Consider the following 13,778-nt stretch of genomic DNA (forward strand, 5'->3'; position numbering starts at 1 on the left):
TGTTGCTTTTTTTTCAAAAAAGAAAAATGCCATTTTCTGCTTATTCTGTTAGCAACGAAAAATATGTTAAACTTATAAAAGTTATCTTATCTCTCATGGCACACTCTTTCTTGATTCCACCATACGAACATCAAAAGCGACTTAGCCGAAAGAATTGCTATTACTAATTTTCATGAACCTAATAGAATTTTGGACAAGACCGATCACCAAAATCATGTATAGAACCGATCGGAAACCGTTTCTATAGTCTTGTTTTTTTTTTCCCATGAAATCATATCTCTCTTCTGGACCATCACATCATGTCAATCTCGCTGCATTAGCTTGCAAAATCTCCACATAAGTTGAGATATCATGGCTCTAGAAAGGGATTCCAAAAATGGAAACTTGGAACTTTGGAAGGCATCAACCACCCGCGCTGCACTCTGGTTGGGACTTACACAATTTAAATGCCATTAGTGAAACCCTGCCTATATTTCAGCCAAAAAAGCATGACGCACATGGTTGGTATTCTTTAAGCGTCCGTTTAGACTCGCCGCTAGAAGTATATCACTGTCATCACAACTGAAGCGCTTCTGGACTCCGCATTAATCTTATGGATATAGTAACAAATTATAGTAACGAATACTGGGAAAATTAAATCACTGAAGAAGTATAAATAAAAGAAATAGGGACGCACAATGGCAAGCTGAGCTCGATGCCCTTCTCTGCGCAACCCCGCCTGGGTGTAAGAAATGTGCAGAACTCGGGAACGGCCAAGCCAGAAGTATACGCAAATCTGTTGCATTTCATGGTAACGCATGTCCCTAATAAATCCCCAGATATAATCAATTTACCACTTCACATGATTTTCGCATTAAATCTAATCCAGCATTTGTAGCCTGGAAAATTGGTAAAGTTCTTAAAAAATCTGCCATAGTACATAAAGCCCTGATATAGTATCTGAAATATACATGAAGTGAATCTTTGAACTAAATGCCACTGAAATAGTGATAATGTCCTTGCTTGAACTACTTCAAGCAACCTAAATCAAAACATATTTTATACAGAACTAAGAGGCATAAATGCTAATGTGAATTAACAAGAGGCATGACTAGCAGGAGACATAAGTAGCACTATTGTGTTTGTAGATATATGTTTCATCATTTAAATATATCCACCAAGAACTTTTAGAAGCATGACAAGATTTTCATCACTGAATGGCTAGTGCCCGTCCACAGGAAAAGGCTTGGATTACATCAGAGCACTGCACTGAATAGCCTGAGGCTAAATTAATGCAAATGGCTAGCTGCAGATTTTCAGGATAATTAGCACTTTAAGTAATTTCTACAACAAAATCTGGCCTTTGGGCATGAAAAGATTGGTATCACTATTACATGCATGGAACTGACATGCATATGGGATAAAAATCTGTCAAAAACTACTTACTAGGTAACAATTAAGCTAGGCACCAATGAACAATTAAAATCAAACATTACCCTGTAAACAATTCTACCATGTAAGCTTAAAACATGCCCCACAGTATTGAAGAGAAATAAGAACAGTGAAAACTACGATATAATGCCTTCCAGAGAGAAGACATCAGAAACACCATAGTCTGGAAAGGACCTGCAACTTCAAAGATCTATTCTAGGCAGAGCCAAGAATAAACTCAAATTTCCAAAAGCACAACCTAAATACTTGAGTCAAAATTGACAAATGCAAGCTAACCAGATAACTCATCCCACTTGAAGAACAATATTTCAAAAAAGTTAAATGAGACCAAAACCTCTGACATAACTGCCAGCTTCTAATAACGAGAAATGCCCCACACCCTGATAACACCATCGGTGTAGCCAGTAAACAGTGTGCTTCCATCAGCACTCCAGTTCAAGCTTGTGCAGTATAGAATCTGCAAATATAGAAAGAGAAGATGAGCTTTTTCTTAAACAAGCATATAGTACAAACAGACGGAATAATAGTTTTTCTTTTCTTTTTTCTGAAAAAAGAAACACTACCATACATGCAATAGTCACTAAGAACCAAAGTTTTAAATTGACAAGATCTTGGCCATCTTGGAGGGTGCCCAATGCTGAGATTGGAGTACTGCCGCATGTACCAGACTGTGTGCCCGGAATGAGTGTAATCCAGGTTTTGATGCCCCATACATGGCAGGTAAGAGGTCTAATAGGAGGCCTCATACCCATTTTACTCCTGGAGGTTCGGTGAAAACTTAGTTGGGGTATCCACTAGGTATGCACTATTTACACAAAGCCTCATCCATACTGAGATCTTGGTTTATCTCAAGACAAAACAAGGGCTTAAGTTTATCTCGGACAAAACAAGAGTTTAGGCTTTCCATGTATGCAGCCACAACCCCAAAAAAAAGCCAGATGGGATGACATTCAGATATCCAAACACTTCCCATCGTCATAACCCATTGTATTAGCATCCCCTAGTCACCCATTCATTTGATAGTTGTGGTCTCCATGTATAGAGACCTAAATCTTTTGCAAAGGAAAGAGCCAAGATTATGAAAATCTCAACCAATATTATAGGAACCAAGATTCCAGTGATCTTGGTTAATATGGTAAGAATCGATTAACTTCCATATATATCAGCTGATTTGAATGATTAATAACCAAAGTATTGCCTTAAAAACAAATCAGAATATCTTAAACGATATTTTGCTATCATATCAGCCAATAAACACACATATAGGTTTGTAGCAGGCAATATAATAAACAGCCAACATATAAACTATACCATGTCAGAGTACCTGCCCAACACTAATGCAAACCAATATCTCAGCCAAAATATCAGCCAAAATAAAAAGCTTGATAAGAATTGCAGAGAGGGCAGGCATCATTACAGCAGATCTAAATACATTAGAACAACTATTATAAGGATGCTTTGTATTTTACCATCTTGACAAACGAAGATTTTGAACAGGTGCTCTGTCATCATATCAAAAAATATGTTTTGCCAACACATACTTCAAACAAATACTGTTTACTGATCCAGCAGTGAATCGCATAACCAATCAACTAACCATTTTCTCCACAGTGGACATGCAAAAAAAAGACACTCCTTTCTCGTGGTAAAATATTCAAACTTTAACCATGCCTAGTGAATATGATGTTATGCTGGTATACGAGAAAGCATTTGGCAAATGGTCCCTAAACATTCTAGATTTCTACGACATGGTCGGTGTTGCTTCTGCTTTGTAAGCAAAGAAGGACAAGGCTTTTCTTCTCCTAAAATGCTGATGACTTTTCTTCCCGCAGTACTTTTTTGATCATATTACCTAACACTTAGGGTGCGTTTGGTTAGCCATTAAAAAAAAATTTTTTTTGCTTTTTGATTTTTAAAAAGCAAAAATCAAAAAGCAATGTTTGGTAACACCATGAAAAGCAAAAATCAAAAATAAAAAAAAATTAAAATAATTACTTTATATACAAAGCAAAAATTTTTTGCTTTTCAAAACTTACTTTTCTGCTTTTTTTTTTGCTTTCACATATCTAAAACACCAAACCAAAAAGTAAAGAATCCGAATCCTTCTCCCTTGTCGAGCTCTTCACCTCTCTATCCCCTTCTCCCTCCTTTTCTGAACCATTCTCCCTCATCGAGCTCTTCATCTGCCGTCCCCAAATGTTGCTTTTTGCTTTATAGCAACAAAGTTACCAAACATACTTTTTACTTTTTTGCTTTTACTCAATAGCAAAAATAAAAAAAAAATATATTTTTTAAAAATCAAAAAGTGTAACCAAACGCACCTTTATTTTTCAAAAAAAGGGTTTTTCGTTTTAAAAATCATAAAAGCACTTTTTTTTAAAGTAATACAAAACAAACTCCTAGCCTCCATCCAAAAAGCAACTAAAGGTATAACTTAAAACAAGATAAAACAGGCAAAAGAAATGATTAAACAGAAATTATGGAATAAAAACAGAATTTTCCCAGACTAAGGAAAGCAGCAAATCAATACTGGAACTGCAATTTAATTTACACAAGATCTTACTTTGCAAATTAATTAGCAAAAACTCTGAGACTTAAATAACAAAGAATAATTGCGCTGAACTTAGCATGAGAATATCCCACCATGCTCAAACATGACAATCATGTTAACAACCAGATCTTGCAAATCACACATGTGCTGCCGACAAAATAATATCGGATTCATGCTCGTTAATTTTGCGCTAACAACAACAACAACAGACCATAATAAATCCAAACACAACAAATAGAACACTAGCAATATTAAAAAGCGAGGAGGAGGAAAACAGTAAAAATTCAATCTTTATGCATCAAAAACTTTAACAAAACAAAATTTCACTCCAAAATAACAATAAGATGATGTAAAAAGGGCCATGGATCTGATACAATACCTGGTTCTTGCTGGTGGGAGTCTCCGGCTTGAGATCCTGGACGATGGACTTGCTCTCGAGGTCCCAGATCTTGACGCTGTCCTGGGTGGCAGCGCAGAGCCAGTAGCGGTTGGGGCTGAAGCAGAGAGCATAAATGATGGCCCCAGCATCAAGCGAGTAGAGCCTCTTCCCCTCAGCCAAGTCCCAGAGCAGCGTGACCCCGTCCTTCCCGCCGCTGGCGCAGAGGGAACCGTCCGGGCTAACGGCGACGGCGTTGACGTAGCCGCCGTGGCCAGTGAGGGTGGAGCGAAGCTTGCAGTTGGTGAGGTTCCAGACCTTGACGGTGCGATCCCATGAGCCGGAGACGATGGTGGGCTGGAAGGTGTTGGGGCTGAAGCGGACGCAGCTGACCCAGTTGGTGTGGGCGTCGGCGTCCTGGATGGTGTACTTGCACTCGCCGAGGGTGTTCCAGAGCTTGATGGTGCGGTCCCGGGAGGCGGAGACGATTTGGCGGTTGTCGACGGAGAAGGCGACGGAGAGGACGTCCTTGGTGTGGCCGACGAAGCGGCGGGTGGTGGCGCCGGTGGCAAGGTCCCAAAGGCGGAGCTCCCCGTCCCAGGAGCCGGAGAGGGCGAACTGTCCGTCGGAGGAGAGGACCACGTCCTGGACGAAGTGGGAGTGGCCGGTGAGGCGGCGGCGGGGGACGCCGTAAGCGGAGCCGCCGGGTTCGCCGGCGGCGGCGGCGGGGGAGTCCTTGGTGAGGTGCCAGACGAGGACGGACTTGTCGCGCGAGGAGGAGACGACCATGTCGGAGTTGTCCAGCGGGGCGGCGATCGCCGTCACCGCGCCCGAGTGGCCGCGCAGGGTGCCCTTAAGGACCAGTGTCTCTGCCATGGCCGTAGGATGCGCAACGAACGATAAGGAAGAGAATACGATCCCGATCTCCTTTCTTCGCCGCCGAGGTTATTTCCTCTAGGAAAGGGAGGGATTTTTATACGGCATAGCGTGGTTAGGGTTTTGGGAGAGGAATCAGGGATGCAGATCGGACTGGGCCAACTCTTTGGCCTGCTTCGAGATGTCCCTGTCTATCTAAACGATCCTATCTTGGGCCTTGGGCCATCAGCGTGCCGCCGAAAGTCGGACTTTAACTGAGAATATTAACTTAAAGAGCAAAAAAGAGAATGTTAACTTAATTTATAATCCCAGATTAAATGCTAGATTACTTATTGCTCTCATCAAAAAAAAAAAAAAAAAGAGCAATATGTAATCCAGCATTTAATCAGGGATTATAAATTCTGTTCGATATTTTTTAGGAAGTCTGGAATTCCGAGGAAGTTTGTATTTTAAACTTATTAAAGGTTCCAGCTAATCAAATAACCTGGGATGAAGTCCCAACTTATGACTTAAGCTTGATTATGAGATAATTAATTCGTTTACTATTATTTCAAACCTCATGAATCGAATTTTGTTCAATACCAGAAACTATACTTGGTTTAAAGAATAAACAAATACACTAATAAAGATTAATTAACTGATATTGATATGATCTATAGCGTTTACAATATGGAGCCAAGACTTGATTGCTCATTTTTATTTTGGATTCAAGCTTTGACTTCTTTAGCTACAAATCAAATTTCACAGGAGTCCTTTTGGGTAGAGCTACAGGCGGAGCTAAAAATGATGGGTTTATAGAGCGCCCTTTGTATCGTTCCTTAAAATTGGAAACGGGTTAACTAACCTTCATTTTCAGTTCATTAGAAAATGTATAGACTATCGATAGTATGTAAAACATTTAGATTACCATAAACAAGTACCAATAATATTTTAGAAATGGATCGCGACAAAAGTAAAATTGAGAAAATTAAACTTGGATGGAGAAAATAAATAAATTTATAAATAAATAAAATTTAGAAAACGCCAAGCCAAAGATCTCAGTTTCTGTTCAAACAAAGTCTGATAAAATCTATTTTCAACAACACGTTATATAAAAGACTAGAAGCTACTTCTCTTCAAACTCAAGCAAGCGTATCATCAATTGTTTATTTCCACGAAGCACATCCTGGCCACCATGATCTCCCCGCCCACATCGCCCTCGTCTCCGCTCTCGCTCGCCACCGCCGTGATCCTCCTGTCCCGCATGCCCTGGCGACGGCCTCCACCCGGCGCCCTACACATCCTCCTCCTCGGATGCCTCTCGGCCGTCGCTGTCCTCCGCCCTCCTCCTTTACTTCCCACGATTGAGGTGCTCGAACTCATGGCGGCCACGCTTTCTTATACGGGCCCTTTATCCACGGTCGCCGCCGCAGCGCCGAACTAACGGAGGTTCCGTTATTCCCGCTTCGTTCCTATCCGGTCTTGCTTGCTTTGAGATTCTAACTTTGGCTGACATGGCGCAATATAAGGATCCGTCCATATGATCTATTTAGTACGGCGGACACCAAGCCTCAAAAGCTTGCCTTTGGGGCGAGCACGGTACTTAATTGGAATCCACTCATCACCATCACGAGCACCTAGCTAAATATCGGATCCGATCTCTTGGGCTATCTTAAATTCTTCAGTGAGATTGCGTTCGTTTGTGTGCCCGATGGTTTTTTCGGCCTCTCGAGACATTCGGAGAAGACCCTAAATCCAGAGTGACTGAGATGGCCGACAAGCCAAGCCGGGCGCTGGTGATATACGGGGACGGCCACGCTCCTCTGCTCTCTCCCTCTCATGCCCATCTCAATTCATTTGCCTCTCGGGCCTCCTGCGGCTTTCTTTCGCTACGGACTCCCCCTCCCACCGGTGCCTCTCTCTTTCCCTCTCTCATTCCCTTCTTTTCTTGTAGATGTTAAATTTGAAGCATTCCTTCATGTTGATCTGGCATAAAGGTCGAATCTCCAGTTAAAAATGGTTGCTATGCTCCAAATTTCCATTTTCTTTTCCCAATTATAGGAGAGGGGAATCGGATAGTCTGTCATTGAAAAGGACTGTTAATGGTGGATGCTTCGTTATTCACCTAACTGCACTTAGGTTATACACCTTGAAATCACTTGCTTTTTGGAAAGGCAAAATGGATTATGCTTTCTATCCCAGCCAGAACAATGTGCCACAATGTGTTTGTCTAAATTATTCAAACAGTAAATTGAAGTTTCTTATTTTATCTCGTGAAGTTTATGAAGATAGTGCCATTATGATCTTCAGTAGGGTAGCGATAACATAATTTGGATTCTAATTAGAGACTTCTTTGGATTACTGTTACTTTGGAAGATTTGGAAGGTAATGGTAGCTGCCCATTGGATTGGAGAATGAATGAAAGAGGTCCTATTGCTGGCAAAAAAGAGTGAGTATTGGTTTCGATAAATAGTAGGTAAAAATAACGCCTAGTTAGCCTCAATCCTTGGAAGGTTATCTTGATTGTTCTTTTCGATTACAAACTTCTTGTGGACTAGATAATTGCATGCTGGCTACAATTGGTGAAATATGGAGCTGTTGGTACAGATCCGAGCTTTAAAGGTACTAAGTTACTTACAATGAACAATTATCCACTCAGTGAGCATGCCATGGTAGAACTAAAGGTGATATCTTCACTGACTGAAGCTATTGAAGTAATGAAAGAGGAGAGGCTTGCCAATACCCAAAATTATATTCTCCACACTGTAGACCTGAAATATGCAAAGAATTGTGGACCTCAAGCTTGTCTTTCTCACAGTTAGAAATCACCCTTCATGTTTTTCCGAGTGATAAATTGAGAATGGCTTCTTCCTAGTTTTTATTGAAGTGGAAAATAAGAGAGGGGCATTCTCATCAGGTAAATCATGGGATACTTTTACCTTAAATTTCCTTTTATCATTTGACTGTTGTTATGTGTAGTCACACTGGATTAAAGTATTGATTATGAGGCCTTCTCTCTTGTTACCAAGATAACCACCATTCATGTGCCTATCGCTAGAGGAGTTGTTTTGGCCACCATTCATGTCCTTATTGCCATGGTTGTTGTTTGAGATGACCATTTGATTAGTTGGATATAAAGAATGCCTTTCTTCACATTGATCTTTATGAGATGGATGTGAAGAATGCCTTTCTTCACATGGTTGTTGTTTGGGATGACCATTTGATTAGTTGGATGTGAAGAATGCCTTTTCTTCACATTGATCTTTATGAGGTGGATGTGCAGCCGTCATATCCACATACATACCATCAGTGTCATCTCTTTTACTGTTTATGTTGCATTCTTAAGAATCTCCTTGTGCTTTGATTGGGCAATTTGCTAGCATGTGTGGTTGCTACATTTATCTGCACTAAAAGAATCATGCCATTTTAGGCTCTTCTATTTTTGCAAGGTGCAGTACTTTGCTTTTGTTTGACAACATGATCACTGATATGATGCCTTGCATATTCAATCACTTAATTAATGCCTTCACAATAACTAATTTGAGATGAAGTGCCTTGGCTTTCTTTTCTTTTTTCTTGGCCTTAAGTTTGTATCTTAGTCGCTAGAAGTGGAGTGGGTGCAGGGATGAGGATACTTGAGAAACACTTCTAGTAAGGACACACTTAAGAAGTGGATGTGAGTGTAAGACTACTGGAAGGCTTTGAAGTGGGTGCAATACCTTAGATAGAAGATTCCGGCTCCTAAAGTTTGCAAATTGCAATAGTGATTATCTACCCATTTATCAAAAGTTTGTTTATTACTTTGTTTCTTTCTTGTGATTACTTGATTGGGTCACCATTATTCCTGGTCCCAACTATTTAGATCCTCATTTCCAGGCTTTCCTTTTAAGGGATACCTCTGACATTATAACAGGGATGTCTAAATATTGAATTTGGACCCATGTCATAACTTGTCATGCTTTTTATGCTTGGCGATCAATATAACATCAACTTTCCATCTTCCTAATCCAGAAATGAGACAAGCATCAATGGTGTTAATAGCCAGAAATACAATTACGATATTGAATTGTTAATTATTAATAGAAGTCAATAAGTTAGGATGGAAGCATAATTGTGTTCTTTTTCTCAAATCCAGTTATACTTTTTTTCATTTCATTTTGTTATGTTGCATTTCATGTTTTTTATAGTTTGGGCTTAATTTCATCTTGTGAAATATAGCAGGTTTAGTCCTGCAGGCTGCAGCTTTTGCATGAAAGAATAGAAATATTTGTTTATCATCTCATTATCAAGCTGTAATATGGAGAAACACTTTTAAAATTCCATGCCTTTGTTCATAGAAAAGTTATTGCAACTTTGTTGTAGTGGCACAAGTGAGAATATGAATTCATTAAAGCACCCTAATGCCCAAGATGACTGCAGGCATATGTGCCTTCCCAAAAACAACCTTTCATGTGTCAGCCTTTTAGAAAAATTAAGAAGTACTGATTCTAGGTTCTAAGTTATGCCACTGGAATTCTATTTAAAATGCAATATGGATGACCAAGACTAGATCGCTCAAGTATATATCTGAATGGTTGTTCATGTGAGCATTTCACTGATTCAATTTATTTTCCATAAAAGCCTTTTAATCTGCTTTATGTAACATGGTGGGTAAAAACAGGGGGCTGCTATCTCTTTTTCTTCATTGGGACATCTGTAGTTTTAATCTCAATGGTTGTTTGCAGAGCAATTATTTTTCTTGATAGAAAATAAGTTTCTTTTAACCGAATAGCTGGATAAAGTGTCCGACTCTTTTTTTCTTCTCTTTTTTTTTCCCTTTTCTTTGCATGTGATTTTCTTGGGTTTAAGTCTCAGAGTCTGAAGATGACAGAGTGGTTAGAGAACTAGCACAGTTATTGGACGCATATGATTTCTATACAGCAAGGGTGAGCTAAGTTTCCTTGTAAAGTTGCTGTACATTTTGTGTAAGAATAACCAAATGACAAAACACTAAATGTATGCTTTGTCAAATGTATTTCTGGTCCTTTAGAATGGACAACATGAAGAAGCAGATGCTTATGCGAATCCGAAGGAATCTTCCATCCTGACAGTGTCACAGAGGTACAATAATGTTTTCTTTTTTCACTGAATTGATGCAATTTTTTAAGTAGCATAAATTTTGTTGATTAAACTTTCATGCTTGTTGTTATTGAACTTCAGGTTTAATGGTTTGAGAGCTGCTATAATTACTGCTTGCCCAAATGTTAGATCTTTTGCTAGAGAGCTTGGTTTCAGTGTGTTGAAAATTGATGAGTTGATCATGCAAAATGATCCCTTTGAGAAACACCCTCAAGAACTTCCTGAAGAATTAACATCTAAGTTACTAAAGTTGCTAGGCTTTGCTGGAGGGAAAGTTCTTGAAAAAAGCGAGTTTGATCTCGTGATTTTGCACATCAGAACTAGTGAAAAGTCAAAAGATCTGAAAGAAAAGATGGTCGATGGCACTGGTGTTGATTGGCTCAACATGCTTATAGGTGGAATTATGCAAGCAACACAGCCTGGATTAGATATTGCTTCTCGTCTACACTTCTCGATCATATTGAGTTATGGAACTGTTTCTGCAAGCCAGGATAGTTGCTCCTTTATTTTGAACTCTGGAACAGAAACAAATTCCAGTCTATCTTTTCTTCGCCCTTGTCAAAGTTATAACATGAAAGGAGGAAAAATATTAGATGGCATCAGGTAATGTAATGCAGTCACAGTCTGAGTATGGTAGGGTGACATATCGTGACCGACTAAATTGTGTTCTGCAGGCGTCACCATCCAATGCTAATTGCGCAATGGCAGGAGGGAGTAACCCGCAGGGATATGGCTATGGAATTCTCTTTTAAAGAATTTAAGGAGGTATGTAATCTTTGTAGCGTACTTAGCCTTAGTGCTTGCCTTGGAGTATTAAAGCTGAAAGCTTGTTGAACTTTTGTTTAATTGTCTTCTTACTCATAGCTTCAATAAAGATTGATCACTTTGGAAAAACCATAATGATAGAAATCATATATATGCTGCTTTTAGCAGCTTTTTTTTTTCTATTTAGCAAAACATGATGCATAATATTATGATTGAGGTTGTGGTACACTTGGTTCTATCTATGTTTCTGTCCCTTGTGTTTTTGAGTTAAAGAGGAAACTAGACCATATTTAAGGTTGGTGAATGTTGATCTCAGAAACTATTAGATATGCATGAAAATAATGTTTGGAAAAGAAACCAACAATAGCACTATCAACCTTTCTATGTCCTAACGGATGTTTATTCACCTACCCATGTAAATAACCAGACTAGCAGACAATTATGAGAACACCCGTAACTAATTTCGATTCTTAAGCTCCTGTTCATGTCCATGCCTATGCGAGAAGGTGGCAGGGGTTTTTAAGTGCAATGGTGTGTGCAATTACGACAAATTTATTCTGAAATAGATATATGAGCTAGGAATCAGCTTGACAAATATCTAGACTAGTAGACATAATTATGTGCATTCCTCTAATTAGTTTCAATTCTTAAGCACTTGTTCATGTCCATGCCTACATTAGAAGTTAGCTGAGGTTTCCAACTGCAATGGTGTATGCCATGACAACACATCTATTCTGAAATAGATGTATAAGCTGGGGATCTGGCTTGATGGATCTATTGAGTGCTGCAAATAGTATGTTGTAGTTTGAGGCTTCATCCACAAGTATGGGATTGACTATGTGGAGATGTTTTGCTCAAATGGCCTATATGACTTCCTTATTTGCTCCAATTGCTAATAGCCTATAATTAATAATCTATTTGTTAACTTGATTTGAAGGACTCATTTCTTCATGATGCTCTTTTGGTTGAGGTATATGTTAGTTGTTAAATGATTTTGTGTTTATTATACTCAAAGGGAAAAAAAAGGTGGCAACAAACAATGGATTCCTATGCTTTGTTTTGACACATTGCTTCCCCAGGCTTGCCCCACTGTATTCTTTTGCTCATGTACTTTTTGAAATTTCCTTTCTGAGAAATTGTTTACTTCATTATTGAGGTAATGGACTCTTGAAGTAATCCCATATACTGATACATAAAGATTGTGCTATCAAGTTATTGATCTTGTAGTGAAAATGGAAATGGTTCTATTCCAATCCCTTCTCTTGTAGAAGAGATTCTAGAGTTACTGATGCTGGTTTGTAACGAGGTGCATCTAAAGTTAGGCTTGTGCTGTAGAAACCCACATTCTATCTTGGCTTCCCGAACAATTAATTACCATCGTAGTCATTCATTTTTCTAATTCAATTTAATCTACTAAAAAGGCAATGTACCATGTTTTCTTTGTATCATGCAGCGTGGTGGAAATCTTGCTATACTTGCAGACAGATTCCTGCACGAGGTGGCATTTAAGCTTTGGAAGGCACCTAAATATGGAGCTTGATGCTATCATTCATGAAGGTGCAATTTCTTAAATAACTAACCTGTTCTCAGACTTGTAAAACCGTAAGTATGTTTAAGTGTCTCCGCAACTTCCGGGTCATCTGGCCATTTTGCTTTCAGAGTTTGTCATAAATCACTTATGAGACTCTGAGTTAATCCTTCCAAGAATAAGACTCTTTTGTACTTTCACTGTCCCTTCTGTTTAAGTATTAACTTTTTTCTTACAAAAGTAGGAATAGGCCTCTAAAATCTCAGAATATTTTCTTTATCTGGAACTTACACAATCATCTGAACATGTGCATGGAACATTCAGGTTTGTCAGAAATTGTTTCTTTAGTTAAAAAGCTGGAGTGGACAAAGTATCTTTTTGATTTGAGGACTAGGTCAATATCAGTGTGAACATTTGTGCTTCTCTTAGGAAGCTTGGGTATGGTGATGTCTAAGTGAGCATGACAAATTTTCTTCCACCTACTCTGATCTCTCTGGCGCGCACAAACACACACACACACACAAAAAAAAAATGATGATTAGACGTGCATAGCGAAGCCAATCAGTCTGGAGGCCGGTGAAGAATAGCATGTTTTTATAATGTTAGGATTTGACGCCTTGAGATTCAGCCTACATTGAGCCCATAGCGAGGTTCGCGGCGAAAAACGGAGTCCAACGAGATCAAGATCACCTGAAACGGAGCTTGGATGAAAGAGATACGAATTTTTGAAGTCGGCACGAGATTCGAGGCGGCGGAGGATCATCGGCGGTGGGTGGCAGCGGCGCGGCCGCAGGCGGCGGCGCGGGGGACGTGCGACCCAGGCCCGCGCGGGACGCGCGACCCACGCTGGTGGGCGGCCTAGGCGGGCGCGCGGCCCAGTCCGCGCGCAGGCCCACGTGCAGGCGCGGCCCAGGCCCGCGTGCAGGTGCGGCCCAGGCCCAGGCCCAGGCGGCCTGCCTGGCCCTTTACCCCGGTCCACCATGGATCGGGCGGTCCACGGCTGGGCCTGTGGACCGCGCGGGCGTTTCCCATGCGTTTCTCACGGTCCACGGCACTATTCCGTGGATCGGAGCGTGATCGAACGGCGTGGGTGGCTCTCGATCTTGATCCGACGGTTCAAGGGTTATTTGGGTTGATTAAGGAGTCATAATCAT

General features: G+C 40.2%; 2 protein-coding genes across 3 annotated transcripts; one reads left to right on the top strand and one right to left on the bottom strand.

The window, feature by feature from the left end:
- Positions 1 to 1,595: 1,595 nt before the first annotated feature.
- LOC105041173 (small ribosomal subunit protein RACK1z) lies at positions 1,596 to 5,330 on the bottom strand. Its single transcript, XM_010918027.4, has 2 exons — positions 4,362 to 5,330; positions 1,596 to 1,888 (listed from the first exon to the last, which is right to left on the bottom strand). Exons 1-2 carry the CDS (start codon positions 5,232 to 5,234, stop codon positions 1,787 to 1,789), a joined length of 975 nt encoding a protein of 324 aa, XP_010916329.1. The 5' UTR covers positions 5,235 to 5,330; the 3' UTR covers positions 1,596 to 1,786.
- A 1,495-nt stretch (positions 5,331 to 6,825) lies between these two features.
- On the top strand, positions 6,826 to 12,818 carry LOC105041171 (uncharacterized). Of its 2 annotated transcripts, none has more exons than XM_010918025.4 (6): positions 6,826 to 7,124; positions 10,062 to 10,138; positions 10,243 to 10,313; positions 10,413 to 10,934; positions 11,006 to 11,096; positions 12,550 to 12,818. In XM_010918025.4, the coding sequence occupies exons 1-6, from the start codon at positions 6,983 to 6,985 to the stop codon at positions 12,634 to 12,636; spliced, it is 990 nt and encodes a 329-aa protein (XP_010916327.1). In that variant the 5' UTR covers positions 6,826 to 6,982; the 3' UTR covers positions 12,637 to 12,818. The 2 variants fall into 2 exon arrangements, with proteins under 2 accessions (XP_010916327.1, XP_010916328.1); XM_010918026.4 differs by having other exon boundaries at positions 6,827 to 7,124; positions 10,068 to 10,138.
- Positions 12,819 to 13,778: the final 960 nt, after the last annotated feature.

This window comes from Elaeis guineensis, chromosome 3 (genome assembly GCF_000442705.2).
Source record: "Elaeis guineensis isolate ETL-2024a chromosome 3, EG11, whole genome shotgun sequence".
NCBI lineage: Eukaryota > Viridiplantae > Streptophyta > Magnoliopsida > Arecales > Arecaceae > Elaeis > Elaeis guineensis.

Excerpts from the sequence above, each read along its gene's own strand:
- LOC105041173 (XM_010918027.4), bottom strand. The coding sequence starts at position 5,234 with ATGGCAGAGACACTGGTCCTTAAGGGCACCCTGCGCGGCCACTCGGGC. Across the intron at positions 1,889-4,361 it reads CTCCCACCAGCAAGAACCAG|ATTCTATACTGCACAAGCTT; the intron begins GTATTGTATCAG and ends CTATATTTGCAG.
- LOC105041171 (XM_010918025.4), top strand. The coding sequence starts at position 6,983 with ATGGCCGACAAGCCAAGCCGGGCGCTGGTGATATACGGGGACGGCCAC. Across the intron at positions 10,935-11,005 it reads AAAATATTAGATGGCATCAG|GCGTCACCATCCAATGCTAA; the intron begins GTAATGTAATGC and ends TGTGTTCTGCAG. Across the intron at positions 11,097-12,549 it reads CTTTTAAAGAATTTAAGGAG|CGTGGTGGAAATCTTGCTAT; the intron begins GTATGTAATCTT and ends TGTATCATGCAG.